This window comes from Sceloporus occidentalis, unplaced genomic scaffold (assembly GCF_023333645.1).
Source record: "Sceloporus occidentalis isolate IW3139 unplaced genomic scaffold, rSceOcc1.0.p SCAF_2, whole genome shotgun sequence".
In the NCBI taxonomy this organism is placed as follows: domain Eukaryota; kingdom Metazoa; phylum Chordata; class Lepidosauria; order Squamata; family Phrynosomatidae; genus Sceloporus; species Sceloporus occidentalis.
In genome coordinates this window covers 39,831,894-39,858,935 of record NW_028316982.1, presented here as the reverse complement: position 1 = coordinate 39,858,935, position 27,042 = coordinate 39,831,894, and the positions used below count along the sequence as shown (strand labels likewise).

Sequence of the window (27,042 nt, the reverse complement as noted above, 5' to 3'; positions counted from 1 at the left end):
TTCAATGAATTAATAAAATTTGTTGTTGTTTAGCTTACATATTTTTATTCATACATTCATGTATATCAGGGGTTGGCAACCTACGGCCCGCAGGCCTTTCTACCAGCCCCCCCGCAGTCCTGCCGCTGATTGCCGCTGATTGCCCCCGTTTCCGTGCTGCTCCGGGCGCCATTTTGTTTTTTCAAAATGGCAGCCGAAGTCTCACGTGACCTTTCCCAGGCCCCGCGCCGCCCACCTCCTCCTTTGTCTCCTCCGTCCTGCCCCCAGGCCGCGCGGCACATGGAGGAGGGGGAGGAGAAGAAAGAAGAGGAGGAGGAGGAGGAAGAAGAGGAGGGAGGAAGAGAAGGAGGAGGCAGCAGAAGGAGGAAGAGGAGGGAGGAAGAGCAGGAAGAGGCAGCAGGAGGAAGAAGAGGAGGGAGGAAGAGAAGGAGGAGGCAGTAGGAGGAGGAAGAGGAGGGAGGAAGAGCAGGAAGAGGCAGCAGGAGGAGGAAGAGGAGGGAGGAAGAGCAGGAGGAAGAAGAGGAGGAAGAGGAGATGGACCAGCAGGAGGAGGAAGAAGAGGGAGGAAGAGCAGGAAGAGGCAGCAGGAGGAGGAAGAGGATGGAGGAAGAGCAGGAGGAGGAAGAGGAGATGGGGCAGCAGGAGGAGGAAGAGGAGGGAGGAAGAGCAGGAGAAGGCAGCAGGAGGAGGAAGAGGATGGAGGAAGAGCAGGAGGAGGAAGAGGAGATGGGGCAGCAGGAGGAGGAAGAGGAGGGAGGAAGAGCAGGAGAAGGCAGCAGGAGGAGGAAGAGGAGATGGGGGTAGCAGGAGGAGGAAGAGGAGAGAGGAAGAGCAGGAGGAGGAAGAGGAGAGGGGGCAGCAGGAGGAGGAAGAGGAGAGAGGAAGAGCAGGAGGAGGAAGAGGAGATGGGGCAGTAGGAGGAGGAAGAGGAGGGAGGAAGAGCAGGAGGAGGAAGAGGAGATGGGGCAGCAGGAGGAGGAAGAGGAGGGAGGAAGAGCAGGAGGAGGAAGAGGAGATGGGGCAGCAGGAGGAGGAAGAGGAGGGAGGAAGAGCAGGAGGAGGAAGAGGAGATGGGGGCAGGAGGAGGAGGAGGAGGAGAAGGTGGTGAGAGGCCAGAGGCCACATGGTTTTTTTTTGTTTTATTTATTTTCTTTTTAATTGCTAACAAGTCTCCCTGCTTTGACAATGATAGTGTGATGATGATGATATTAATGATGACGATGATGATATAAGCTAGCTTGAGAGGCATGGAGGCACTGTTTCTGAAGCCAAGAGAGTGTCACCTTCCAAAGTGTGTTTTGTGTGCTTTTAATGTTAACAAGTCTCCCTTGCTTTGACAATGATAATGTGATGGTGATGATGAGCCAGCTTGAGAAGCATGCAACTACTGTTTCAGAAGCTGAGAGAGTGTCACCTTGCAAAGTGTGTTTTGTGTGCTTTTAATGCTAACAAGTCTCGCTTGCTTTGACAATGATAGTGTGCTGCTGCTGCTGCTGCTGCTGCTGATGATGATGATGATAATGATATGAGTCAGCTTGAGAGGCATGCACACACTGTTTCTGAAGCCAAGAGAGTGTGACTTTCCAAAGTGCCTTTTCTGTGTGTTTTTGGTTCTTTAATGGTAATATTGATATCAGAAAGCCTCTCAGGCAAGGCCAATGTAAATTGCTGTGATTTTTACAAACCCATGCACAGTGAAGAAAAACCAAAGTCCCTTGACCAAGTACACACTTCTGAGAAGTACACTTGGTCCAAGAACAGTGAAACCACCTTGACATGTTCAATATGCATAGCCATGTTAAACCATGCTAAGTGTTAAACCCAAGGGGTTTGGTTATGGAATAAGCCTCTGAAATATGCAAGAGGCCATGTTAAGTAAAGCCATGTGAAATGCACAACTGTGCTGTTGTGTGTGTTTTGGAATGCAGGTTGGGGGTGTTTGTCCAGAAAGGGACCGAGGAGGAGAGGGCGGGCACACGCCTCCTCCTCCTTGCAGGGCTTCGGTGGAGGCTCTGCCCCCGGAGGGTGGCTCCTCCCCGGAGGGTGGAGGCTCCGCCCCCAGCATGCAGCCCCGCCCCAGAGAGTGGAAGCTCCACCCCCCGGCTTCGGCCCCCCGACTTGTCTGAGGGACAGCAACCCGGCCCCCGGCTCCAAAAGGTTGCCTACCCCTGATGTATATTCATATCTTAACATTTTATTAGGAATTAGCTCTGCTTCTCCTCCTACTTCTTCTCCCTCAGGCAGAGGCTCCAAGTGTCCTCTTTGCCTATAAGCAGCTCTTGCACATCCCAAGGGTTCTGTCCCACAGTTTGAGAACCGCTGCCATAATGAATATGGATTTTTACCTTCTGTAATTAAAATCCTTGGCATATCTGCCCAGAAATAAATCCCATTCCATTCAATGGTAAATGCTTACAGAACTGTAGGCTCAGGCAACTAAATACTTCAGGAAATTTACCCAAGCGTATAGAGACTGTTTTCAGTAGTTTAAGATATTTTTGTTGCATAGATCGGCAGCTGTGAACTTTGAGATACATCCAGGCTGCAGCTTCTATCAGACATAGCCCCCACAGCCAAAAGTGATAAGTCATAGGAATTGCAACCTACAACATGTCCACTCCTGGTATACTGTAATTAAACAAAGTAGTTCTGGGGTTTCTTGCATTCTTTCAATATGGTGATGAAAATCTATGAAACAACAGCTGAATACTGTATAAACATTCAGACCTTTCCTTTAAAACATTGTCTTGAAAGTTCATTTATACCTCTGTATCTGAAGAGAAACACAAGACAAATAACAAAACAACAAAATTACTAACACGTAGGTAAGAAAATAGCAAGGGAAGCTTTGCATTCATTAACTTACCCCATGAATTGGTTGTAGTGAAGAAACAATTATCACCAGCCACCTGGCAGAGAGAAAAACAAGTGTTAATTTGTTATATTCAGCTTCAAATTAATTAGCAAACCAAGAAATCTAAAAAGCAGACATAACCTGGCCACTTTTCAAACATATTAGCCCTCCCAGGGAAAAATAAACAATCAAGAAAAGGGTTTGTACATGAAACATCCTCCACATAATTATTTTCCAAAAAAAATCCTACGGTTTGATTGTAACTCCAGTCACTTATATTCACAAAGAGTATTTGTCCCCTCAGCTTTTATCATCCTCCCCTGAGCAGTGTGGAGATAGATTATTTCTATATCTTAAAAACATGAATTCTGGGAGTTAAAGCAAAAAGAAATAAGGCAGTACAGTACAATTCTTTGCTTACCTTTTCCCCAGCCTCTGACTCCCACTGGTAAACAGGCAGTAAAGTAGAAGGTGTTTTTGTCACACATTCACCCTGGGCTTCGATGTCAGTGGAGCAGTGAATCTGCTCTGGATTTTCATCTGATCGTTAAAAGGTGCCTTCCCCAGACTATTGAAGCCTACTTCCCCCCCCCCCCCCAAAGATGTCCAGCACTTTGGACAGCCCCTTTAATTTCATACTAAAAGCAAGGGAGGCTGACAGTTTAGTAATAAGCACTTAGGCTGCATTCACATTGCAAAAATAATGCAATTTGACACCACTTTAATGTTCATGGTTGGGAACTCTAGTTTGTTATGGCACCAGAGCTGTCTTACAGAGAAGGCTAAATGGCTCCCAAAATTACAGTTCCCATAATCTCATGCTATTGAGCCATGGCAGTTAAACTGGCATCAAACAGGATTATTTCTGCTGTGCAGATGCAGCCATAATTGCAAGCAGAAAATCCCAGGTTCAATTGCTGGAATCTCCATTCATCTAGAAGCAATCACCCATCATATAGTTTCCCATCTTTATAAAGCCATCAATTGCTTTCACCACTTGCATCTATTCTCCAAGAAAGTGATCCCCAAATGTTTGGGGGCAGTGAATACATTTGGAAATGTGAAGGAGGGACATGGGGTGCTTTCACAGAATAGTTGCCTGGGGGAAGTGCCATTCATAAAGCACTACTGTGGAAAGGGGTGGCCAGTCACCATATTCAACAGGGGGAAATAGTTAAAAGAAAGGCTAAAGGAAATATAACCTACCCAATGACATCAATACAAGACAAAACTGGGTTCTGCATTCTAAAACACAAAGCCACTCTTTTGAAACCATAGGTTTCTGTTTCAACACCCATTTTACAGACAGATGGGACTTTGGATCAAATTAAACATCAAGAGGAATGTGTATTTCCAGCAATTAACATGATTTCCCAATCACAACAAGCTTTCTTCAGAGACATGTGCTTCAGCAATCAGACTTGCAAAATAAGTCCTTGCTTATTATGACCAATGTGTCCAATATAGGGTTGCCATAAGTCAGGATCTCCAAACCGGGACAAATGTAGGACAACATTTTCAAATGTAGGACACATTTTTTAAAATGGAGGACACGCTAAAAAACCTTTAAAAATGGGCACCCACCTCCTCCTCCTCCCCTTCCTCCCCCTTGCCATGTGCCAAGAAAGTGCACTTTCCCCTCCCCCTGGCTGGCCCAGAGTCTCACTCCTCCTTCTCCTCCTCCTCATCTGAGGCTCCACCTTCTCCTTGAGGTTGGCCAATGGGAGACTGGGGCCAGAATCAGCCCCGCCCCCGCTGCTCTGCCATTGGCCAGCTTCCAGGGGACGATGGCACTCCATTTAGGCACAGACACGCGTGCACGTGCCAGAGGGAGCTGCTGCTGGCCCCTGGCCTGGGGCAGAGGAGGCGGAGGAGGTGGAGGAGGGTGATGCGGCTGTGCGGGAAGGTGGAGGAGGGCGGTGTGGCCGCGTGCAGGCGGTGGAGGGTGGCGGGGCCACGTGCAGGAGGCGCCACCTCCACCTCCGCCTCCTCCGCGCAGCCATGCTGCCCTCCTTCACTTCATCCGCGCAGCTGTATGGAGGAGAAGGGTGTGCGATTGCGTGGAGGAGGAGGGCAGTGCGGCCACGCATTGCGGAAGGGGAGGAGGAGGAGATGGGCGGCGCGGCTGGTCGCGCGCATTAGCGGCCACGGCCATGGCCGCATGAGCGGGCCCAGCTCAGAGGCCGGGCTCCAAACCATGATTTGGCGGCACCCGGGACGGGGCGGGCCCGGTACCGCCAAAACCAGTACAGTCCCGGGTGCTGCTGGGATATGGCATCCCTAGTCCAATGATATTATGATATTTCAAAGACCAATCACAAACAAACTGTAAATAAAAGTTGTATAGCTGAAGACAGATGCTTTGTCAAACAGAAGTCTTTTACCACTTGAAACAATATTTCAGTTAAATATATGCTAATTGTTTCATTTAGTTTGGCCACCAGAGACATGTAACTTCCAACAAGTAAATTGCTAGCCCAAATACCAATCAAGGTATTTGTCCCCAGAAAGTAGACCAAAAAATTAATTTCAGTTTCGCAAAAGGCAAATTAGGAACGCTCAGAGAAATGTCACACAAAGGCAAAAAACCCACCCACATCTTACATTCTACATTCCTCAAAACATCAAGCAAAACAAATTCACATCCCATGTACAAGCATATCCCAGAGAAAATGAACCACAAAGAAACCCACAGCAAAACAAATCCTACACCAAAAAAGGCAAAAAAGACAACTAATGCACAGAACAAAAGCCAAAACATGCATACACATAGCCCAGGCGAGACATGCACTTCTGCTCTAACACCTCCGTAGCCCCACAAAACACTCCATACCACTATGAACATTGCTACTGTATTTTTTGCTTTCTTTTCCTTGAACACCTGGATATACTTCAAAACATTTTCCTTTTTCTGAGAATATTTCTTCATTCTTTGTGGCCCCAGAGACATTCTTGTAAATCAAGATGGTACTGTAAGCTTCGCCTTGTAGCCTAACACCCTCCAATTTTTTTAAAAAATCTAAAAAATCAGGAAGGGCAGGGAGCCTGGCAGTGTTTTGGGGTACCACTTCACAGACCTGAGCTTTAAGCAACACATAGGTGGTAGAAATGCAAAAGACTGTCCAGGGCAGGTATGTCAAAGAAGGAAATCATGCCTTCAGGGTTTGGTCATTCTGTAGCTTAGTGAAACTCACACAGAAACCCACAGACTCACACCTAAGAGCATATGTTGCATCTGGATAAGAAGGTAAGCATGTGGAAAGGACCAGAGATACGGAGGAGCTAAACAACACAAGGCCTCTTAGAGAAAGAGAGGAAAGAACATTATTTCCTGCCCTATCAAATTTGGATTGCATATTTATGTGCAAATATTTGCAGTTACACTACACATGCCAACAAGAATAGTCAAGTAAATGAAACATGGAAGCCTTTTTGAGCAACATGCTTTGTGATCAAAATAATACACAGACTGCTCTTGACTAACAGAGATATAACACAAAACTTACCATACACTTGTGATAATATGATTGATCCATTTTAAAGAATGCATGATAGATGTGGTTCATATAAATACATTTGAATTCAAGTCTTCGCTGCTTAATTTTTAATCAGCAAGATTTGACTGCAGTACATGTCCAACTCTGAAAATCATGATCCTTCTACCACTTTTGTGATCTGCAGATGAAGAAAGTAGACAAACAGCTGAACTTTATTTGTGTGCTTTTAAAAATACATCTAAGGTGAGTTATGTTAGTAGCTCTCTAATATCATGCCTCAAATACTTATTTCCTCCAAAAGAAGCCCAGAATTTCTAGAGATATTGATTCCACTATCTTGCCCAACACAAGTTTCTTTTCTAGAGACCCAATTCACCAGCAACAGAATGTGACATGTAAGAATTTGTTCATTGTACAAAACATCCTGAGAATGGCTCACAAGATGTTACACAAAAAACTATATTAAGCAATTAATATTGATTCAATGCAAGAATCTATGGGAAAGGCTTACAGTTTAGTATTAAAACATAATGTGCAACCAGAAAGTCCCAAATTCAATTGCTAGAACCTTCCATTGGTGATAAGATGGGTGCTAAGAAAGACCGCACACTGCCTGGTACTCCAAAAGGCCACTATCAGTCTGCGCAGGAAATTCCAGGCAAGATGGGAAAATAATCTGATCTGGTATAAAGCAAGAAGCTTCCTATAATGATACAGTATAACCAATCTTTTTTTAAAGAGAGAGAGAGGGAGAGGGAGAGAGAGAGAGAAAGTGGAATTTAAAAGATTCCTTAATTGGAGTTTAGGCATGCCCAAAATGTTTTATTTTAAAAAAACAAGCAAACCTTATTTCCCTTTGGCCAGCAAATATACACACCATGCCGTACCACACTTGTCTTTTGAATTCTTGGTTCCAAAAGAGATTTAACAATTAGCACAAGTTCAAAATATCTTTGGGCCCACAGAACCCATTGCACAGTTATTCATTTATTGACATTTAGAAACTCCCCTATATCATGGGATCCCAATGCAACATACAAGTAAAGTCACTGAAAATAACTGAACACAATTTAAAATTTTAAACAGACTACAAAATATAGTAACCAAATTAACCAGCTAAAACATTTTTAAAAAGTTTAACAGTTACCTTAAACAAGTTTAAGGTAATGTGCGACTGTAAGGAAAGAGGGGGTTTAGGTCTACCTAATTTGGAAACTTATTTTAAATCCTGTGCATTGACATGGATTAAGGATTGGATTCTCCTACAGGATAAAAAGATAATTGATTTAGAAAGCTTTAATTTAACTATGGGGTGGCACGCCTATCTGAATTATGAAGATTGTAAAGTAAAGAAAGAATTTAATCAACACTTTATTAGAAAACCACTTTTTAAAGTTTGGAACACCTATAAAAAATATTTCTACTCAAGACTCCCTGGGTGGCATTCTACCCAAGAAGCTCTTCATAAACATCAGAATATAAAAAGAAAGCAATGGTTATGTTATAAGACTTTACTAATTAAAACCCCAGGAGGAGTAAGAATCAAAACAAGAGAAGAACTTGAGAAGGAAGGAATTATAATCCACTGGTTTAATTATAAACAAATTTTAGAAGAATATAAAAAGGATAAAGAAAAATATGGTTTCGAATATGAAGGGAATACTGTAGATAAAATATTGACAGGCGGGGAGAAGCATATGATTTCCAAATTCTATAAGACTTTATTAAAGATTGAGATGGAAAACGAAGTCGTGAAAAATAATATGGTGAAATGGATGCAAAATATTGGAAATAATATCTCTATGGATTGTTGGGAAAGATCATGGTTAAACACCCATAAGTTTTCAAAATGCACTAACTTAAAGGAGAATTATATTAAAATGTTCTTCAGAAGTTATTTAACACCTAGTCAATTGGCAAAAATTAAAAAATCCAATAACACCACTTGTTGGAAATGTAGAAAAGCTCCGGGCTCGTTTTATCATATGTGGTGGCAATGCAAAGTGGTAAGGAAATTCTGGAGAAATATATTTAGGAAGATTACAAATTACATGCAAAGTACTGTGCCTTTCACACCTGAATTATTTTTATTGAATATAATTGATCCTGACACTTTGAAGCTGAACCAAGACGATTCTAGTAAGTTAATTTACATGATAACGGCAGCCCGCATTGTGTATGCTAAATACTGGAAGAAATCTTATGGTCCCCCAGTTAAGGAATGGGAAGCAAAAATATATGAATATGCAGTAATGGACAACCTATCTATGTTATCAACTGGTAGAACTGTGCAACAGTGTAAACGTAAATGGAAATTTTTGTTAGTTAAATGAGGAAAAAGAGATGTTACCTTAAGTAACATTTAAGACACTCGTATAATTGGAAAAAAAAAAGAGAAAGTAGATTACTCTTTTATGGCTATTTTTGTGTATTGGAAAAATTGCTGGATTGAAGATTTTATTGTTTCACAAATTTATTTAATCATGTAAGAACAGAAAACTCAATAAAAACTATATTAAAAAAATAAAAAAAATAAAAAGTTTAACAGTTATCATGATTCTAAAGGAATACCCAACTAGCTTCCTTTAACTGATGGAAGAGAAAGCTACCGTAAATTATGAATCAGGGATAGAGCTTGGAAATACTATTATTTAAATTTTAACTCTCAGTATCCCCCAGCTGGGCCAACAGAGTCGATAAATTCATAAAATAACTTTTCCAAATCTTAAACAGAGAACCAGGCTCTTCCCAATATCTGCCTAGTTACCACCAGAAACAGCCCAGCCAAGGAAGCCTTTAAAGAGATTAACAGTTTCTTTTGAAACCCTACCAGTGTAAAATGCAAATTGTGCCAGCTGTTCCCAGGACACAGAAGTATAGATGCACTTCACCTATCAATAATTCATTTATTGAGATTGAAGTCATGTTATGTTACCTACAGCTATTGATACTACTACCTATTTTAAACATCTGTATTTCAGCGAAGTGCTATATACAAAAGATTTCATATTGTCAAAATACGTAATGAAAGTACATTTTCAACCAGGTTTTTTTTTTTTTACAGACTTACTAATAAATAGATATGTCTGAGGGGATTGGTGGAAGCCTTAATCACAGCATTCTTAAATGGAGACATAATTCCAGATTTGTTCTCAAGGCTGGCATTCAGGAAATAACACCCTCTTTTCCTGGATCAGTTAATGCAAAAAGGTTTATGGACAAGATAGCAGGATCAGCTTACTGCACCTGCTGCCATTGCTCATTCTGTTGTGAGGAAGGAAATGCCCGGGTGACTCAAGGCCAAACTCTTGCTTTATTGTAGCCAATGCCAATAATCTACTCAAAACAGAATGCATAGCATCAACAAACGGCTATTGCTCTGCTGCCCGCAACAAATTTCATCCTTGTGGTACAGTCAAAATTGGTGTTAACTGAAGTTTTAAAACACAGATGGAGAAAGTACAGTCCATAGGCCACGTGTGGGCTTTGGGGGCCCAATATGTGGCCCCTGAAGCCCCCCATGCCTCCAGAACTCTCACATTTAAAATCTTTAGACAATTTTTTCACCTCAAAAAACTCACAATGTTTTGCTCCCCCAAGCTTTCCACACACCCCAACCCTTTTTTTAACAACCCAAAATTGGCTGAAACTGAAAGTGGAAACCTTCCAGGGGAGCATTAGGGCAAAAAATTGAACCCTCTTTCTATAGCTGCCCATTTCAAAAGTTTTTTGAAACCGAGGCTCATTTCTGTAGGGGGTGATGCTACAGATGGAAGGATTAACTTCCACCTTCCCCTCCTCAAAAAATATCCCCCCAACTGCAACCAGAGTTTGTTTTTCAAGTCTTCCCTGCTTTTTAAACCCAAATTTCAGGATGGAATGGCACATTTCAAAATGGATCACTGCTGGCAAGGAAAAGGTTAGCCTCCCTGTAGCTATGACCACCTCTCTCCCACAAGCTACTCATGTTGGCAAGCAGCCTTTTAAAAATCAGATGGCAATCAGACACATGGGGGAGATTTCTGGGAGGGACAAGTAGTGTATATGCATTTATTCACTTCTGTGGGAATAGTTCTAGGTACTCAAACCAGGGTTGCATGCCAGGTCAATCCTGTTAGGTTTTAGATGTAATCCTGTCTGTTATATGTGACCTCTCAAACTGCTCTTTCTGACCCATTTCTGCCTTCAGCCCTGACTGCTGTATTGGGTGTATGTGCCTTCAAGTTGCCTGCCAACTTATGACAACCCCATCAATGAAGATTTTCATACCTGACTCCAATGTCGCAATCACCACTCAAAAGTGCCGGAAGTGTGTGTGTGTGAACGCCAGGTGTGCTTCCTTAATCGTCATGGAAATGTGGTACCCTCTAACGTCCCTGAATCATTGCAATGGAAGCAGATTTCCTATAAATGCAAATGTTAAATTCATAGGAAATCTGCTCCCCAGGAACGATTCAGGGATGCAAAGGAGAGAGCAATGATTGAATGACGATGGAGGAAGTGCGCCTGGCATTCACACACACACACACACACGCACACACACACTTCCTGCACTTTTGAGTGACGATTGAGTCACGTTGGAGCGATGTTGGAGTCAGGTATGAAAATCTTCAATTTCATAGGGCTTTCTTAGACAAAGGTGATTTTGACATTTCTTTCCTCCAAAATATAGGCGGGTTACAAACCACCATTTTGTCCGTATTGAATATGTATTAGGGTTAGGAAGGGGCGGTGCTTCCGCACTCCTCTAACCCTAGTACGTAGTCAATACGGACAAAATGGCGGCGCCCCTTCCACATGGGGGCCGCCATATTGACATAGCGGACGCTGTGCGTCTGCACGTTGCACATCGCTTATGACATCGCGAGTGCGCCATTGGCGAAGCGGCGGTCTGTAAAGCTCCACAGTTTACAGCACTGGTACTCCTTGGCAGCCCCCTATGCAACTACTAACAAGGGCTGACTCTATTTAGCTTGGAAGACTGCATCCACACTGCAGAAATAATCTGATTTGACACCACTTTATCTGCCATGGCTCTGCAAACTATAGCTCTGGGAACTGTAGCTATGGAATTCTGGGAATTCTAGGAATTGTAGTTTGTTGTAGCACCAGAATTCCATAGCAATGAGTTATGCAATTAAAGTGGTGTCAAATTGGATTGCTACAGTGTGGATGCACTGAAGATCAGACAAGATCTTGTGCCATCAGGGTGCCACTTTTAAAAAAATCTTTGAAAAACTAGAATACTGTACATACAGAGCAGAGTGATCAGGATGCTTAAGGATCTGGTAACAGATTTCTACGAAGAACAGTTAAAAGAGCAGAGTATGTTTAGCCTGGAGAAATTAAAGGGCGATACAAGAGCACTCTTCAAATATCTGAAAAGCTGTCATGCAGAACATGAAGCAAAATTGTGTTGTTCCAGGCAGCAGGACTAGAACCAAGAGGGTGGAAATTGCCAGGAAGTTAAATTTTAGCAAATCTTCCTCCCAACAGAGTTGTTCAACAGTAGGTTAGACTGCATCAAAAGCTGGCTTCTTTTTCAATGAAGGTATTTGAGCATTGACAAGACAGCCACCCAGGAATGTTGTATGTCTTGGAATGGTTTAATTAGATGGCCTTCAGTGTCCCTTCCAATTCTGCTACCACAGCAAACAGCAGCTTTTGAGGGGGGCTATCATAATCAAAACTGCACTATGGGAAATTAAGGGCCCAAACAGACAGGCCAAAATAAAGCTGCTTCGGGTCACTTTGGAGGTATGCTGTTTAAATGATGCATGCATCCTAAGAGGCTGGAAACTGCACTAAAGCCACACTCCAGTCCTAAGGACTGGAGTGAGGCTTTAGCGCAGCTTCTGGACTCTTAAGATGCATGTGTCATTTAAATAGCACACCTCCAAAGTAACCTGAAGGGCTGTCTGTTCGGGCCCTAAGATTCCATTTTCAAAACCCCTCGCATGGCATGGTCCCAATGGTGGCTATTTAAAAACAACAGACACATTTTGATGTGACATAATGTGTGTCTCCCCTCCAATTAACCATTTAAGCTGCCCATTGGTGACCAAAGCAAACTTTAAAAACATCCACATGCCAAAATATCAACTTCAAATCTTACAATACATATAGAAAGCAGCATGGAGTAATGGTCAGAGTGATGGACTGCAGCTTGGGAAATGCAGGCTATAGTTGCCATTGGACCATGAGATTCATTGGGTGACCTAGAAACAGTCAGAGGCTGGCAACCTGTTGGTTAGTTTCAACTAGAGTAAACCTACATATCATGAGAAGGGATGACTTATTAGAAAAGACAATAATGCTTTGTAAGGTAGAAGGCAGTAGGAAGCTATGATGACCACATTCCAGATGGATAGACTAAATCAAGGAAACCCTGGCCCAGTCTGCAAGACTTGAGCAGAGCTGCTGAAGATAGGGAGACTTGGAGGTCTCTCATTCATAGGGTCAGCATGGGTCGAAGTTGACTGGGTGGCAGTTAACAACAACAAAAACTAAATTGTTGAATGGTGAGTCAATATGTATGTAAATACCACTGACTGAACAGGTCTACTCTAGTCAGGACTAACAACAGAATTTAAGCCAGAGTCACTCAACTAGCTCCACCTCACAGGATTGTTGTGAGGATGAATGTGTAAGAAGAGCCGTAGACTGATTTCATCTCACTAAAGGAAAAGCAGGCTGCAAAGCTCACAAATAAATGCACATATAAATAACCATCTACTTATTCATACTTGTTCTCAGAATAAAGCCTTTTATTTAGCTAGTCAGTTCAGCACACATTTTTGTTCATTTGCTTGTAGCATGATCTCTCTCCTGAAAGATAAAAAGCATTCTGCACTTCTCAGCCAAATACCACCTACACCCATTTTAAGAGGACCAGGAAGGATTCATAAAGTGTGCTGGCATGTAGTCTGCAGACTGAGGCAGTACAAGGAAACTTTAACTGAGGAGTGCAGGGTGAGGGAAATGTCCATTTGCAATTTGCTCCAAACAGCAAAATGCCTTTGGTGGGTCACACTGGGAAAGCTTGGTACAACTGAGAGGTAAAGGCTTTTTAAGTTTCAGGCACATGGGACATGAGCACTACATTGGTCCTCCTTATATCAAGGCAAGCAAGGATAATAGAAAGCTGTCTTTTTAATAAGGCCATTAGTCCATGAAGTTCAGTACACAATGGCTCTCTAGGGTCTCCAGAAGATGCCATGGCCAAATCACAACCATTCCAGGGAATAAGTAAAGCCATTCCAAGAAGAAATGCCTCTCCCTAGCCCTGGGAAAATGGGAAGGAGCCACCAATTTCAGTATCATGGGTAAGCTTGCTAAGACAGTTCATATTATATCACCCAGAACTTGAAAAGGTTACTGTTTGCGCCACAATTCCCAGAGTCATTGCTGGAGAAGTTATAGTATCCAAAAGAATTTTTTTTCTTAATGACTTTGTTATTGCCCTGTCAATATTAACCAGGTTATTTCATATTTCCAAAGAAGGGTGACCAAAATAATGAAAAGTCTAGAAAGGAGAGACTTGGGGAACTGGGTTTGTTTAGCCTGGAGAAGAGAAGGTTAAGAGGTGATATGATACAATCTTGAATATCTGTGGCTCAAAGGGTCCCTAGTTGTAACCTAAATCAGCTATTTTAAAACTTAATTCTAGGGAAGCCTGGAGAAGAAGAGGTTAAGAGGTGATATGATAGCCCTGTTTAAATATTTGAAGGGGTGTCATATTGAGGATGGAGCAAGCTTGTTTTCTGTTGCTCCAGAGAATAGGACCTGGAACAATGGATGCAAGCTCTGGGAAAAGAGATTCCACCTCAACATTAGGAGGAACTTCCTGACAGTAAGAGCTGTTCAACCATGGAACACACTCCCTCAGGAGTGTAGTGGAGTCTCCTTCCTTAGAGGTCTTTAAACAGAGGCTGGATGGCCATCTGTTGGGGGTGCTTTGATTGTGAGTTCCTGCATGGCAGGAGGTTGGACCGGATGTCCCTTGTGGTCTCTTCCTACTCTATGATTCTATGGAGTTTATCACAAGGAGGCAAATTGGTTAAATCTTGTGCAGAAACAAGATTTTAAAATCTGCAAAACACCCACTTTTGTGCATTGTTTTTCAGATGCATTGGCATCAATGAGAAATAACACATTAATCCAAACGCAAAGATGACAAAACACACTTCTTTTTACTTTTGGGAAGTTCCTGAAAGTAAAAAAGAACGGGTTTTGTTGACTTTGCATTCAGATTAATGTCATGTTATTTCACATTGATACAAACATCTTCTGAAAAACTACCTGCTTTTGCGAGTTATTTCTATCCTATGTGATAACCTCTTATGATTCTATGTTTCAGCCTTTTACTCTGTATGCCATCAGAAGAATTCAATGGTTGTAACATATTGATATTGTTCAGACAACTTCAGAAGGAAGACATGTGACTCAAACTCCATAGCTGTGCAGCAGAATCATCAGTAGACAGTAGATAACTTTTACTTCTAAAAGGCAGTAACAGTAGAAGTTACTGTTTTGGATTACAACTGTCAGAAGCACATCACGTATGGTGAGCAGCCATCCTGGCCTCAGAGAATTCTTCCAAAAGCTAACTTGTCCAAGTCCTGCTTTCATCCCATGAACTATGTGGACAATGGAGACCACCTTAACAAAATGAAGCCCTGAAAATCTGCATGTCAACAGTAAACTGCCCTGTGAACATGCCCTGGCTGCTTATTGTGCCAGAAGGTGCAGATGTAGACCCCAATGTTACATGACCAATACAAAATGGCTTTGGTAAGGAGTGGCAAAGTCCAGCCAAAGACCCACGCAGCCAGCCTCACCAGCTTGCCATTTATGAAGCTCAGGCAAGCAGAGGGCAAAAGACAGGTCAGGTCCAGGGTGACCAGATGTCCTAACCACAAAGGAAGAGAAGGCACCAGAAAATGTAGGACATCCAAGGAAAATGTAGTACATTGCCAACTAAAAGGCAAAAATATTAATATAACTATATATTCATGCTTCTTAGTCATGTGCAAAATGGAGGACATTTTGGAATTCCTCCTGGACAGAAGATTGAAATGTAGGGCATATCCAGGAAAAGGAGGTCCTCTGCTCACCCTGGAATTTGGACATGACCCCCAGCATAACAGGCAGTGAGTGTGGAACAGTGGCTTGAACACTGGGCTATGACTCTCTGGAGACCAGGGTGACCAGATGTCCTATCCACAGAGGACAAGCACTAGAAGATCTAGGGGATATTCAACAAAAATAGAAGACATTTCAAAATAAAAGATTAAAAAGCACTCATAGAAATGTAAATTCATGCTTCTTAGTCATGCTGAAAGTGGAGGAAAGTGTGGCATTCCTCATGGAGAGGAGGCTGAAATGTAGGACATGTCCTGGAGAAAGGAGGACCTCTGGTCACCCTGAGCTTTTAAAAACACTCCTAGGAATATAAAGGCATGCTTCTTAGCCCTGTTCCAAACGGAGGATCTTTGGGAATTGCTCCTGGAGAGAGAGAAAGAGAGAAAGAGAGAGGGGGAAGGCTGAAATGGAGGACACGTCCGGAAAAGGAGGACCTCTGGTCACCCTGAGCTAAAAACACTCCTAGGAATATAAATTCGTACTTCTGAGCCCTGTTCCAAAAGGGGGATCTTTGGGAATTGCTCCTGGAGAGAGAGAGAGAGAGAGGACAGAGGTCCGGGGGAAAAGGAGGAGGACGCGCCTTGCTTTGCCAGCCCTGCCTTCTTACCTGAGAAGCCACTGACTGCCCTGAGGCAGGCACTGCGGGGCTGCTGGTCTCTCCCTCGGCTTCTCTGCCTCTTTCTGCAGCAGAGGTCCCTGCTCAGCCCCAGCGGCCCTTTGGGCCCCACCCCTCTGTGGCCTCTAGCCCTTGCTCTGGGGCGCCTTCTTCCAATCCCAGTCCAGCCAGAGCCCCCCGAGTCCTCCAGAGCAAGGGCTGGCCAGAAGAGGAGGAGGAGGAGGAGGAGGAGGAGAGGGCGGGAAGGAGGAGAAGGAGAGCAGCAGCAGCAGCAGGAGGAGGAGGAGGAAGAGAGGGCTCTTGCTGACCTCCAGCCCCTGACAGACCAGACGGCGTGGGGCACCATGAAGGCCCCGGGGCCCCTCTTGCTCCTCCTGGCCCCTTCCCTGTTGCTGCTGGCTCTGCAAGGGCAGGAGCTGGACCCTTTACCTGTCGCCATCGCTGCCAAGGTGAGTCCAGCTTCTTTGGCTGCATCCACACTGGAGTAATAACCCGGTTTGGCACCGCTTTAAAACTTTTTCTGGCTCAAGGCTATGGAATTCTGGGAGTTGGAGTTTGTTGTGGGGCCCAGAAGGGACAGGGTGCCCCGATTGCCCCCCTTTTCATGCTTCTGAGCCTTGTTCCAAATGGAGGACATTTTGGACTCCCTCCTGGACAGAAGGCTGGGATGGAGGACATGTCCTGGAAAAGGAGGGCAAGCTGGCTGAGGGCTCCTTTTCCTTGTTGTGGCTTCCCTTGGCCACTCTCCAGTGTCTTTTGACAGGCAGGGGAAAACTTACAGTATTTGTGGCATCTCTTGCCCACTTTAGGAATGGCCTTGTTGTTGTTGTTGTTGTTGTTGTTGTTGTTGTGTGTCTCCAAGTCATTTGTGACATTTCATGGGGATTCTGTCAGCCTCAGGGGATGGCAATGGCAAACCAGCTCTGAAGAAACTGGCCCAGAAGGTTTATTATCATGGGGTTTTGTCATGGGGTTTTCTTGGCAATTTTCTTCAGAGAGGGTTTGCCACTGCCATCCCCTGAGGCTGAGAGAGCATGACTTGCCCAAGCTCACCCATTGGGTGTTGATGCCCAAGCAGAGAATCGAACCCTGGTCGCCACAGTCCAGTCCTGAAACCACTGCGCCACACTGGATCTTGGGTATGGCTTTACTTCTTGCGATTGCACCCATCATGGAGCTCAAAAGCACAGGAACCCTGCCAACAGAGCAGGAGGAGGGCAGAAGTAGCAGCCCATATAGAATCATAAAGTTAAAAAAACAGCATTATCTAGTGGTACCGTTATGGGCCAGTCAAAATGCACATTATACATGTTGCAAGCTTTCAAAGCTTCACTGGCTTCTTCATCAGGCAAAGGTGTTAAAAATGATACAGGAGAAGGAAGGAAGGAAAGATGACAACAGATGATGAGGTTAGTCATAGCCCTGCATTTGGTCAAGATATTGTGGTTGTTGTCCTCAGCTCAGATGGTATGGAAGGGCCCACCTGAAGAGGCCAATGGAGCAGGTGTCACGGCTTGTTGGATTTCAGATGGTGCTGTGTGGCTAACATAGCTACCCTTGGATAAGAGTTAAAAGAGACTACAAGGAAACTCAGATGGACATTCTACCTTGCTATCCCCACAGTCAGTCCAGTCCAACTCTCTCAAAGATGGAAAGCAGGTTGCTGTGAAGTAAGCACACTCTGTGTGTGCTCAAAGGGACCCTTGTTTGTATTATCTGCTGAAGTTCTCATGGTCCATTCCCTGAACCTTAGTAATCACATTTTGACACAGGAGAAAAATCATCTTCTTCTCAGGGGACTAGCTTTGCTGTTTTGTTGGTTGGTTGGTTTTGCATTACTCTTCCTTTCAAATATAACATGCTTGCACCATTTATCACTAACACCTTCCCCTGGAAAGATCTGTCTGTAGGACAGCTGCTTTTTGCTTGTCAGCTGGATAGGAGTACACAAAAGATACCGGGAAGGAATGGTGGTGGACAACATGTCCTATCCTCGTGTGTGTGTGTGTGTGTGTGTATTCATATAGATGGTCCTTTGGTCCCTTCTCTCTGTATTGGCATGCCTCACACAGTTGTCAGGCAAAGTTTAAATGTGGGAACTGGCCTCTGATAGTAGTGGGGGAGGTGGCATATTAATGCTGGTATTAGCAAACACTGTTCTGTGATTTAGTGAGTGCCAGCACAGTTGCCCTATGCTTAGTACATCCAAGCGGCAGTCAAAGCCCATTTGTAGGCACGTTTGTTGATTGTTCAGGATTACTGTATCAGTGAATATTATTGGAGTTACTACATCATGCAGTGGCAGCTTTCACAGATAATGTGCATAAGCCAGTATTTTCAATGGGAATGATACAAATAATGTAGTTTGAGCAAACAGTACTTTAGGGAATGAATAACAGCATCCAGAGTGATACTAAAGAGGTGAAAACTGTCAACTCCTATCACTGATATTGGTGAGAGTCCCATGACTGATTTTGCTAAAGAAAGAAAACTAGCCAGTTGTAAGTATACACCGCTAACAAGTATGTGCTTAAGATGCATGTAGTTTGACCCTTCAGGCCTGAGATGCCTTTCTTTAGACCTATTTATATTATACTGAAATTCATTTGCCATTTTGTTACCAATCTCTTGATTTTTTTTTAATCATTAAAAAAAAGAAAAGAAACAGTCCTATTGAGAATGAAAACAACAGAAAAAGAGGATGAGTTGCCATTGTGCAATAATAAAAGTTAAGATACAATGGCGATACATAGGCCCAAAACAGAAGGGCCAAAAACGCAATTTCTGGCCATATTCAGAGCTTAGTGTTTAGATGATACACACCCTGAATGTGGAGGGAAACTGTGCCGGACCCGCATCTTCCCCAAAGAAATGGGCCAAAAAGGAGTGGCAAAATACTGCTCCTTTTGCCAGCCCGGTTCAAAACTGCAGTAGTGACCCAGGCATGTGCAGTTGCCATGGCCTCAGCACAAACTGCACCAGCGTGGCTGCAGACTGCACTTTTGGCCCATCTGTTTCAGGTCATATTATTCAGATATATAAAGCATTTATTGAATGTAAAATGCTATAGGACCCAGAGAAATTGCTGGAATCACACCTTATATATAAATACATATATTTTATACTTTTTGTCATCTGCAGTCCTGAATAATCTAGTATCATCAGAAAATGGTATCATCATCTCCCCATTTATTCCTAATCGGAAATAGTTTATAAATCAGTAAAGTTGCCTTTGGGCCAAAACAGTTCTTCTACCTTTGCTCCTCTAGAGTAGGAAAAACTGTCCATTCATCCTCTAACATTTCCTGTTCTTTTACAATGGGCAACTCATGTATTGATGGAGAGAGGGGCCTTTACTCACATTTTGAGTTTAACCTTCCCTTTAGTCCCACTTCCAACCACTTGATTACCAGTTATCTTGACCTCTAAATGGGCCTGCCCTGTTATCCATTCATAGTTTGCTTGGGGACTGAGTGAAAGATTTGTTTTTTGGTTTTATAATCCAGGCATAAAATAACAATGGATTATCCTTTTGGTATGTACATTTGAGGAATCCCAAAAGGAGCATATATATTCAGAATGTATCAGTCAGACAGTTCACAGAAGTCTTACAGGAGTTTATCGCATCGCGTTCCGAGAACATTTTTGGAACCCGATTGGAACGGAACACTTTCAACTTTACCGCATGTTTTTGTCCCCATCGGGTTCCCATCGGGTTCTACATACCCCTCAAAGTGTTCCATATGTGTTCCTCGGAGGGAACGGATGAGAAAGTGATCCAAGCTTGTGGAAACGTTTTTAAAACGGTCCAAGAAATGTCAGAGCGGTAATGTAATCCGTTCTTACTTCCGTTCCCATGTTCTGCCTTGTTGTGATTGGCTGAAAGGACTTCCCTCCCTGCATTCTGTTTCCCAAGCTCTAGCCTGGCCCTGGATGGGGCTCCTCGACTGCAGAGTCCTCCAAAGCCTGGCTGGAGCTTGAGAGAGGCTGTCTCCCCAGCTCTAGCCTGGCCCTGGAAGGGGCTCTTCGACTGCAGAGTCCTCCAAAGCCTGGCTGGGACTTGAGAGAGGCTGTCTCCCCAGCTCTAGCCTGGCCCTGGACAAGGTTTAAAAATGTAGGACCTTCTTTTTAAAATTTCCTGGCCAGGAAATTTTTTTTTAAAAGTCCTACATTTTAAAACATTGTCCTACATTTTTCCTAGTTTGGAGGTCCCCAGGGATGGCAACCCTATGTTTATGTATATGTATAACATTTATATATATATATGTGTGTGTGTGTGTGTGTGTGTGTCTAAAAGTATACATACAATATATATATACAATATACATATTTTAAATATGTAATATATACAAAATATATATTATATATAATATAAATATATTACACACAATATATACATATATATGCATATTATATATATATATATATATATATAAATTTTTGTATATATAGATTGCGGACTATATGTGTGTATACATGTGTGTGTGTGTGTGTCTATATGTATCTTGTATATAAAAAGATTAGGTTGTGTTTGCACAAATATCTCCCTGTAAAAGCCTTTTGTTCTGTGTATGTGGTACTCATGAACAAGAATACACAGTTACAAATACGCATGTGCAAATATTGAAACGTTCTCATACTTATCACGCTTCCTATACGGACAAATGCGGTAAATTGTGTTCCCGTTACGTTCTCGGAACGCTTTACATTTTCGAATGCGATAATATCCGTTCCCATAACGTTACATCTTGAAACGTTTTCGGAACAGAATAGAAACGTTTCAGGCACTGATGCGATAACCTTCACAGTCTGTGTCAGCATTCTTGAAAGAGAAACAACCCTAATTATTATAGTATAAAACATAACTGTTTATCAATTTGTTATTTGTCATCAAGTCAACTTTCACTTCTGTTGATCCAATGCACAAGAGACTTCCAAGTCTTCCTGTCATCAACAGCCCTGCTCAGATTTCCAGACTCAAGGTCATGACTTCCTTGATTGAGTCTATCCATCTGGAATGCAGTCTTCCACTTTTCCCCTTCCCTTTTACCTTACCATAGGGGCTGTACAGACAGGCAGCGGGACACCGCCCCTTTATTCCCCAGATTGGGGCCGCAACAACCACACACCATGGCCTTCTCAGGGAGCAAAAAGAAGCTACGAAAAGCGGGTTCTTTTTGCTCCCTGGAAGGGGCATCATAGGCGCAGCGACGCACCATGATGACACCTCTTCTGCGCTGCGCCATTTGGGCTCTGCCCCAGAGGTACGTTATCATGGCATGCGCCATGTAGACCAGTGCGCATCATGATGGCACCCTGCTGGCAACAGTAGGGTTTGGAGTATGCGGACACTCAGCCCTCACCCTGCACACAGGCGAGCACAAAGTTCCAATCTGTATAGCCCCACAGAATCAAAGGCCATCCAGTCCAACCCCCTGCCATGCAGGAATACACAATCAAAGCAACTCCCAACAGATTGCTTAAATAATTGGGTCTTTTCGAGGTCTCTCATTCATACGGCTGTTATTACTGTAAGTCAAAGCTGATTTGATGGCAAATTACCATTATTGTCTGTTCTAGTGAGTCATGGCTTCTCATGACATGTCCAAAGTATGACAATCTCAGTTTAGTCATCTTCTAGGACAATTTCAGGCATGATTTGCTCTAAGATCCATTTACTTGTTTACCATTTGTTTATGTAATTATTTGATGCGGGGAGCCCTTCAGAGCAGATTCCCTCCCTGATGGATGTCCATCCCAGGAAGTTTTGAATGTTATAAATATTATTTGTATTCTTTACCCATTTTATAATAACATCCTCTCATACCTAAACAGAAAGAACATCCTCCCATCTTCTCTCCCAAGTTACAGTTGGCAGGGCCTTTTGTTTAAACACTAATAGTTTAATTCCTTGGAATATTTTGCTACCACTTCAAGCATTTATGCCCTAATGTGTTTATTTTTGAACCTAATGTGTTTTTAATTGAACTATCAATTAACTGTTGATAATAAAACATTATTGAACTAAAATGATGAAACAGTTTTGGAGCCTCAAACTACTGAACCCAATAGATAATTTGGGGGCAATAAAAACTGCATATGCAGAACTCCAGTCTAGATCAGGACCACTCTTCTATAGCCAATGCTAGTTTCTAATCTGGTTTTGCTCCCCAGTGCTTATTCTAGAGTAAAGAAGAAAACGAAAATAGCTTCTGTCTGTGTTTTTAAAGTATCACATAATCTTACTCTGAGCTGGCAAATAGGCCTCCCGGTCACAGCAGCACACCTTGTGTCAAATAATTTCATAAATTAATTGAGAATTGTGGGGAGTAGAGCTTGAAATATAGCTGAGGCAGTATAGTAAACCTATAAGGCCTGGAAATGAAGCCAGTGGGATTGTAGGCAGGTTGTAAATTGGGGCAGGTATGCTCTGGTGCCCAGAGGGATGTACCATGGAATTTCAGATTGCCCTGGAGAATTGGCAACCTGTAATGCCTAGTTGTATCTACCATTGTTGTGGTGGCTGGAAATGATATTTCACACTTGTACCTGAGGGATGACCTTCCATGTTGGGGGAGGGCAACATTTAAAAGCTAAAATGCATGAATCCATGTTTTTCTTCCAGCAAAAATAAATAAATAAATAAAAATAATGTTTCTTTTACCTGGAAAAATTAGAGGGAGGGAGGCGTTCCCTGGTGGTTTGAAAGGTCAGTAGTCCCACACACACACTATGCTACATTATGATTTTACACGGCTCTAGCATCTTTGGGATGGCCGGGTCCTTAGAATCATAGAATAATAGAGTTGGAAGAGACTGCAAGGGCCATCCAGTTCAACCCCCTGCCATGCAGGAAATCCAAATCAAAGCATCCCCAACAGATGGCCATCCAGCCTCTGTTTAAAGACCTCCAAGGAGGGAGATTCCACTACACTCCGAGTCAGGAAGTTCTTCCTAATGTTGAAGTGGAATCTCTTTTGCTGTAGCTTGCATCCATTGTTCCAGGTCCTAGTCTTTGGAGCAGCAGAAAACAAGCTTGCTCCCTCCTCAATATGACATCCCTTCAAATATTTAAACAGGGCTATCATATCACTTCTTAACCTTCTCTTCTCCAGGCTAAACATCTCCAGCTCCTAAGTCATTCCTCGTAGGGCATGGCTTCCAGAACCTTCACCATTTTAGTCGCTCTCCTTTGGACATGCTCCAGTTTCTCAACATCCTTCTTAAATTGTGGTGCTCACTTCTTGAGTGAGTGGACTGCCATAAGTGAATTGTAAAACCTGGCCAAGTGAAGCAACTACCTCGAATAACTGATTTTTATTATCATGACAGGGCAGCAGAAATTTGTTACAGCTGCATTTTTATAGTCAGGTTATATTCTTATTGCTTTTGGAAAGAGACATTTGAAGAAATTTCCACAGGTGCCAATATAGTTCAAATGGCTTTGGATGTTATGCACTTTGACTTGAATAATTGCAAAGTTACCTTCTACCTCATGCAGAAAAATATCTCAAGCTACTCCTTAAAATAGTAAAGAAGAAGCTAACAAGTCTAAAAAGCAAAATATTTGCTGTGCAGTGCTATAAGACTTGAGGAAAAAAGGATCCTGGTTCCAACACGAGAGATTCCAGTGGGGTATAAGCAATCTGATTGCTTATACCAACTAGAGAAAACCCATTGAATGAAAAGAATCTATCTAAGGACCTTATCACACTAATGAAATCCCACTGAGAAATGAGATTTAAAGTAGATTTAAATTAGAAACAATCCACAAATGCGGGAAGTTTATCACATGACATTTCGCCAGACCAGAAATAACGTGAAAATAAAGCAAATGTAAAGGGGACAAAAAGTTAAAAGCGGCTGGTTTTGTACCCTTTATGTTCGCTTTATTTTCACATTATTTCTGGTCTGGCAAAATGTCATGTGGTAAATTTCCTGCATTTCCAGTTTTTTTCTAATTTAAATCTACTTTAAATCCCATTCCTGGCTAATGCAATAAGGTCCTAAGTGTTAAGAATTGGTTAAATTACCTTTTATCATTTATTTAATTGATCTACTTTAGTTGGATTTATGCCAGAAACAAGAATGCAAACTCTTTAACATATATCTTTGTCAATAGGAAGCAAGATTATATGTACTTTGATTTTTTTCTCTCTGTGTTTTTGGTGTTTAAAGCTCTCTAATGAAGCATACAAACTGGACTTATTTACTGTTTACACAAAAGAGAATAGTCCACAGTTTTTATAGTGATCTCTCTGCAAGTGAAAAATGAAGCGTTTGCTTAAGATTAACCTCACTTGGCATGGAAAGCTGAAAAAAGTTTCCTATTCATTCTCTTGCAAAGAATGTTAGAAACTCTGCAAATGATGCTTCTTTATCTACCAAGATAATAGTTGAAAGTTAGAAGGCTAGTTTTCAGAACATTTGAAGTAATGCACTTTCCAACATCATTGTTCCTCATTTAATATGTCCTGTTAGGTGAATACAAGATACTATGTGAAATAGGCATCTAAAATATTCGAAAGTTTCTTAATACAACCCTCTCAAACAGGTTGTATTCTAAGACACTTCCCCATAGTACCTTCAAAGTTCTGCACAAGACTGCTTCAGCCACCATCTTATATTTTCTGTTGCTGTACTCATTTACCTACAGAATAGTGGTTTGAGTGTTGGACTGTGATTCTGGAGACCAGAATTCGAATCTTTGCTCAGCCATGAAAACTCGCTGGGTGACTTTGGGGAAGTAACACTCCCTCAATCTCAGAGGGAGACACTGGCAAAAAAGTACCTCTGAACAAATGTAAAGTTTAAGGCTTTCATGGCCGGCATCCATAGTTTTTTGTGGGTTTTTCAGACTATGTGGCCATGTTCTAGCAGAGTTTCTTTCTGACGTTTCGCCATCATCTGTGGCTGGCATCTTTAGAGAAGATTTCGTTGAAGATGCCAGCCACAGATGCTGGCAAAATGTCAAAAAGAAACTCTGCTAGAACATGGCCACATAGCCTGAAAAAAACACAAAAAACTTTGAACAAATCTTTCTAAGAAAATCCTGTGATAGGCTTGCCTTAAGGGTTGCCATAAATCAGAAGCAACTTGAAGGCACATAACAAAAACAACAAATTCCTACCTAAGCAGCCTCTTGCCTTTTCTCTTTGTTGATATCACATTATATTTTTCTTTTAGCTGCATCTCCAATTTAAATGGCATGGTTACTTTTAATCTTGCAGTACTTCTAGCAGTTGTAAATCACACCATTTGTCCACCTAATTGAGTATTGTCACCACTGACAGCAGAGCTCTCCAGGGTTTCAGACAAGAGTCTTTCCATCCCTAATTGGAGATGCTAGAGCAAGCCTGCACAACTTGGCAGTAGGTAGGGGCCAAAATTAAAATAGGCTAAATTTCTTCAGGCTGCAGATAGGTTTTAACTGAATATTAATTAATTAATTCCATCTTCATCCTTCTCTGCCCAGCCTTCTCCTCAGGAGAAAGCTGAGCAGCAGAGAAGACTTTCCTGTCCTCCTCCATCCAGACTTCTCAGGAGAGGGTTGAATGATGGAGGAGCCTTGAGGAACGAGTGCTTGCCCCTCTTCTTCCTCCTCTACTGCCTGGCCTTCTCGGGAGAAAGCTGGGCAAAGGAAGAACCTTGCAAGGTGAATGTTAGCCCGTCTTCCTCTTCCTGTTCCACCCATCTTTCACTTCTGGAGAAAGCCAAGTAACAGAGAAGCCTTGCTGGGTGAGTCCCTTCCTTCTCCAGCTATCCTTCTCCTTAGGAGAAAGCCAGGTGGTGCAGGAACCTTGCAGGGTGAGCATATCCTTTGTCCTCCTCCTCTGCATGGCACTCTCCTCAGGAGAAGGCCGAGTGGTAGAGGAGCCTTGGAATCATTCCACCCAAAATCCTTTCATGGGCTGCATGCAGCCCCTGGGCCATATGTTGTGCAGGCCTGTACTAGAGTTTGAACCTGGGACCTTCAGCATGCAACGCATATACTCCACCACTGAGCTGTGGCTACCATGATGTTTAATTAACATGATTGTTGCGTAACACAGACATTGCTCAGCACATGCCTCATTCTTGCCTACTACTCAGTTTTTAACTATCTCACCAACTCCTACAAGCAAATTAGTAATCCTTTTCATTACATTCTGACCTCTTTATAGCACTAAGCTGGCACAAATTTGTTCTTATAACAAAGGTTGAGATGTGATGAATGTTCTGCCAGGGTCAGGACTCTCTCTCTCTCTCTCTCTCTCTCTCTCTCTCTCTGTGTGTGTGTGTGTGTGTGTGTAGGAGTGTGCATTGGTTTCAGTTGGGTTAGTAAGGCATTAGTGAATGGACTCTGACAGTCTGACAGTCCAGACAAAATTTAATTTCAGCAAAGGAACAAAAAGATGCTGGCTGAACTTCACAGTCCTATTACTGGACTGCAGCCAGTCTTTTCACAGTATCATATTACAGTACTATCCTATTCTGTGCCCTCTGCTATGCTAATTTTATCCAACTTAGTGTTTCCTATATCAGTTTATTTTTAATTGTAGTGCCATCACCAAGAAGAAAGCTCTGTGAGCCTTTGCCCTTCCTGATGACAAACTGCCTGTTCTTAAAAAATAATCTAACAAATAAATTGCATTGCCATTAGTGCAATCATAATCACTCTTATAGATCCTGAATCGGATAAATCCTATTTATACCTGTCAACCAGATTATACAGAGATCAACTGTTGTCAAATAATAACTGTTCTAGAGTTTGCAGAGCTGCTTTTATTTGAAAATTTGGCTTCATAAAGCTATCAAATACAATGTATGGATAACATCACTATCCTGTGGATTTTTACTCAGGAGTAACTCTCACTTTTTCAGTGGTACCTACCACTGGGCAAAGCTATCCTTGTCATTATTTATATCATTATATTATATTTATTAAAATA

At 42.5% G+C, this 27,042-nt stretch overlaps 2 protein-coding genes across 2 annotated transcripts in view; one reads left to right on the top strand and one right to left on the bottom strand.

Annotated features, from left to right (window-relative positions):
* The window catches only part of COL4A4 (collagen type IV alpha 4 chain), an 88,135-nt gene extending 71,877 nt beyond the window's left edge, over nt 1–16,258 (bottom strand). The window contains exons 1-3 of the mRNA XM_089509198.1: nt 16,103–16,258; nt 6,361–6,529; nt 2,867–2,909 (exon numbers count right to left, since the gene is read on the bottom strand). Of these exons, the coding sequence (XP_089365324.1) occupies nt 2,867–2,909; nt 6,361–6,404 (87 nt within the window). The 5' untranslated portion in view covers nt 6,405–6,529; nt 16,103–16,258. The remainder of the gene's footprint in view (nt 1–2,866; nt 2,910–6,360; nt 6,530–16,102) is intronic.
* Nucleotides 16,259–16,455: 197 nt separating this feature from the next.
* The window catches only part of COL4A3 (collagen type IV alpha 3 chain), a 104,083-nt gene continuing 93,496 nt past the window's right edge, over nt 16,456–27,042 (top strand). The window contains exon 1 of the mRNA XM_089508147.1: nt 16,456–16,560. Within this exon, the coding sequence (XP_089364273.1) occupies nt 16,456–16,560 (105 nt within the window). The remainder of the gene's footprint in view (nt 16,561–27,042) is intronic.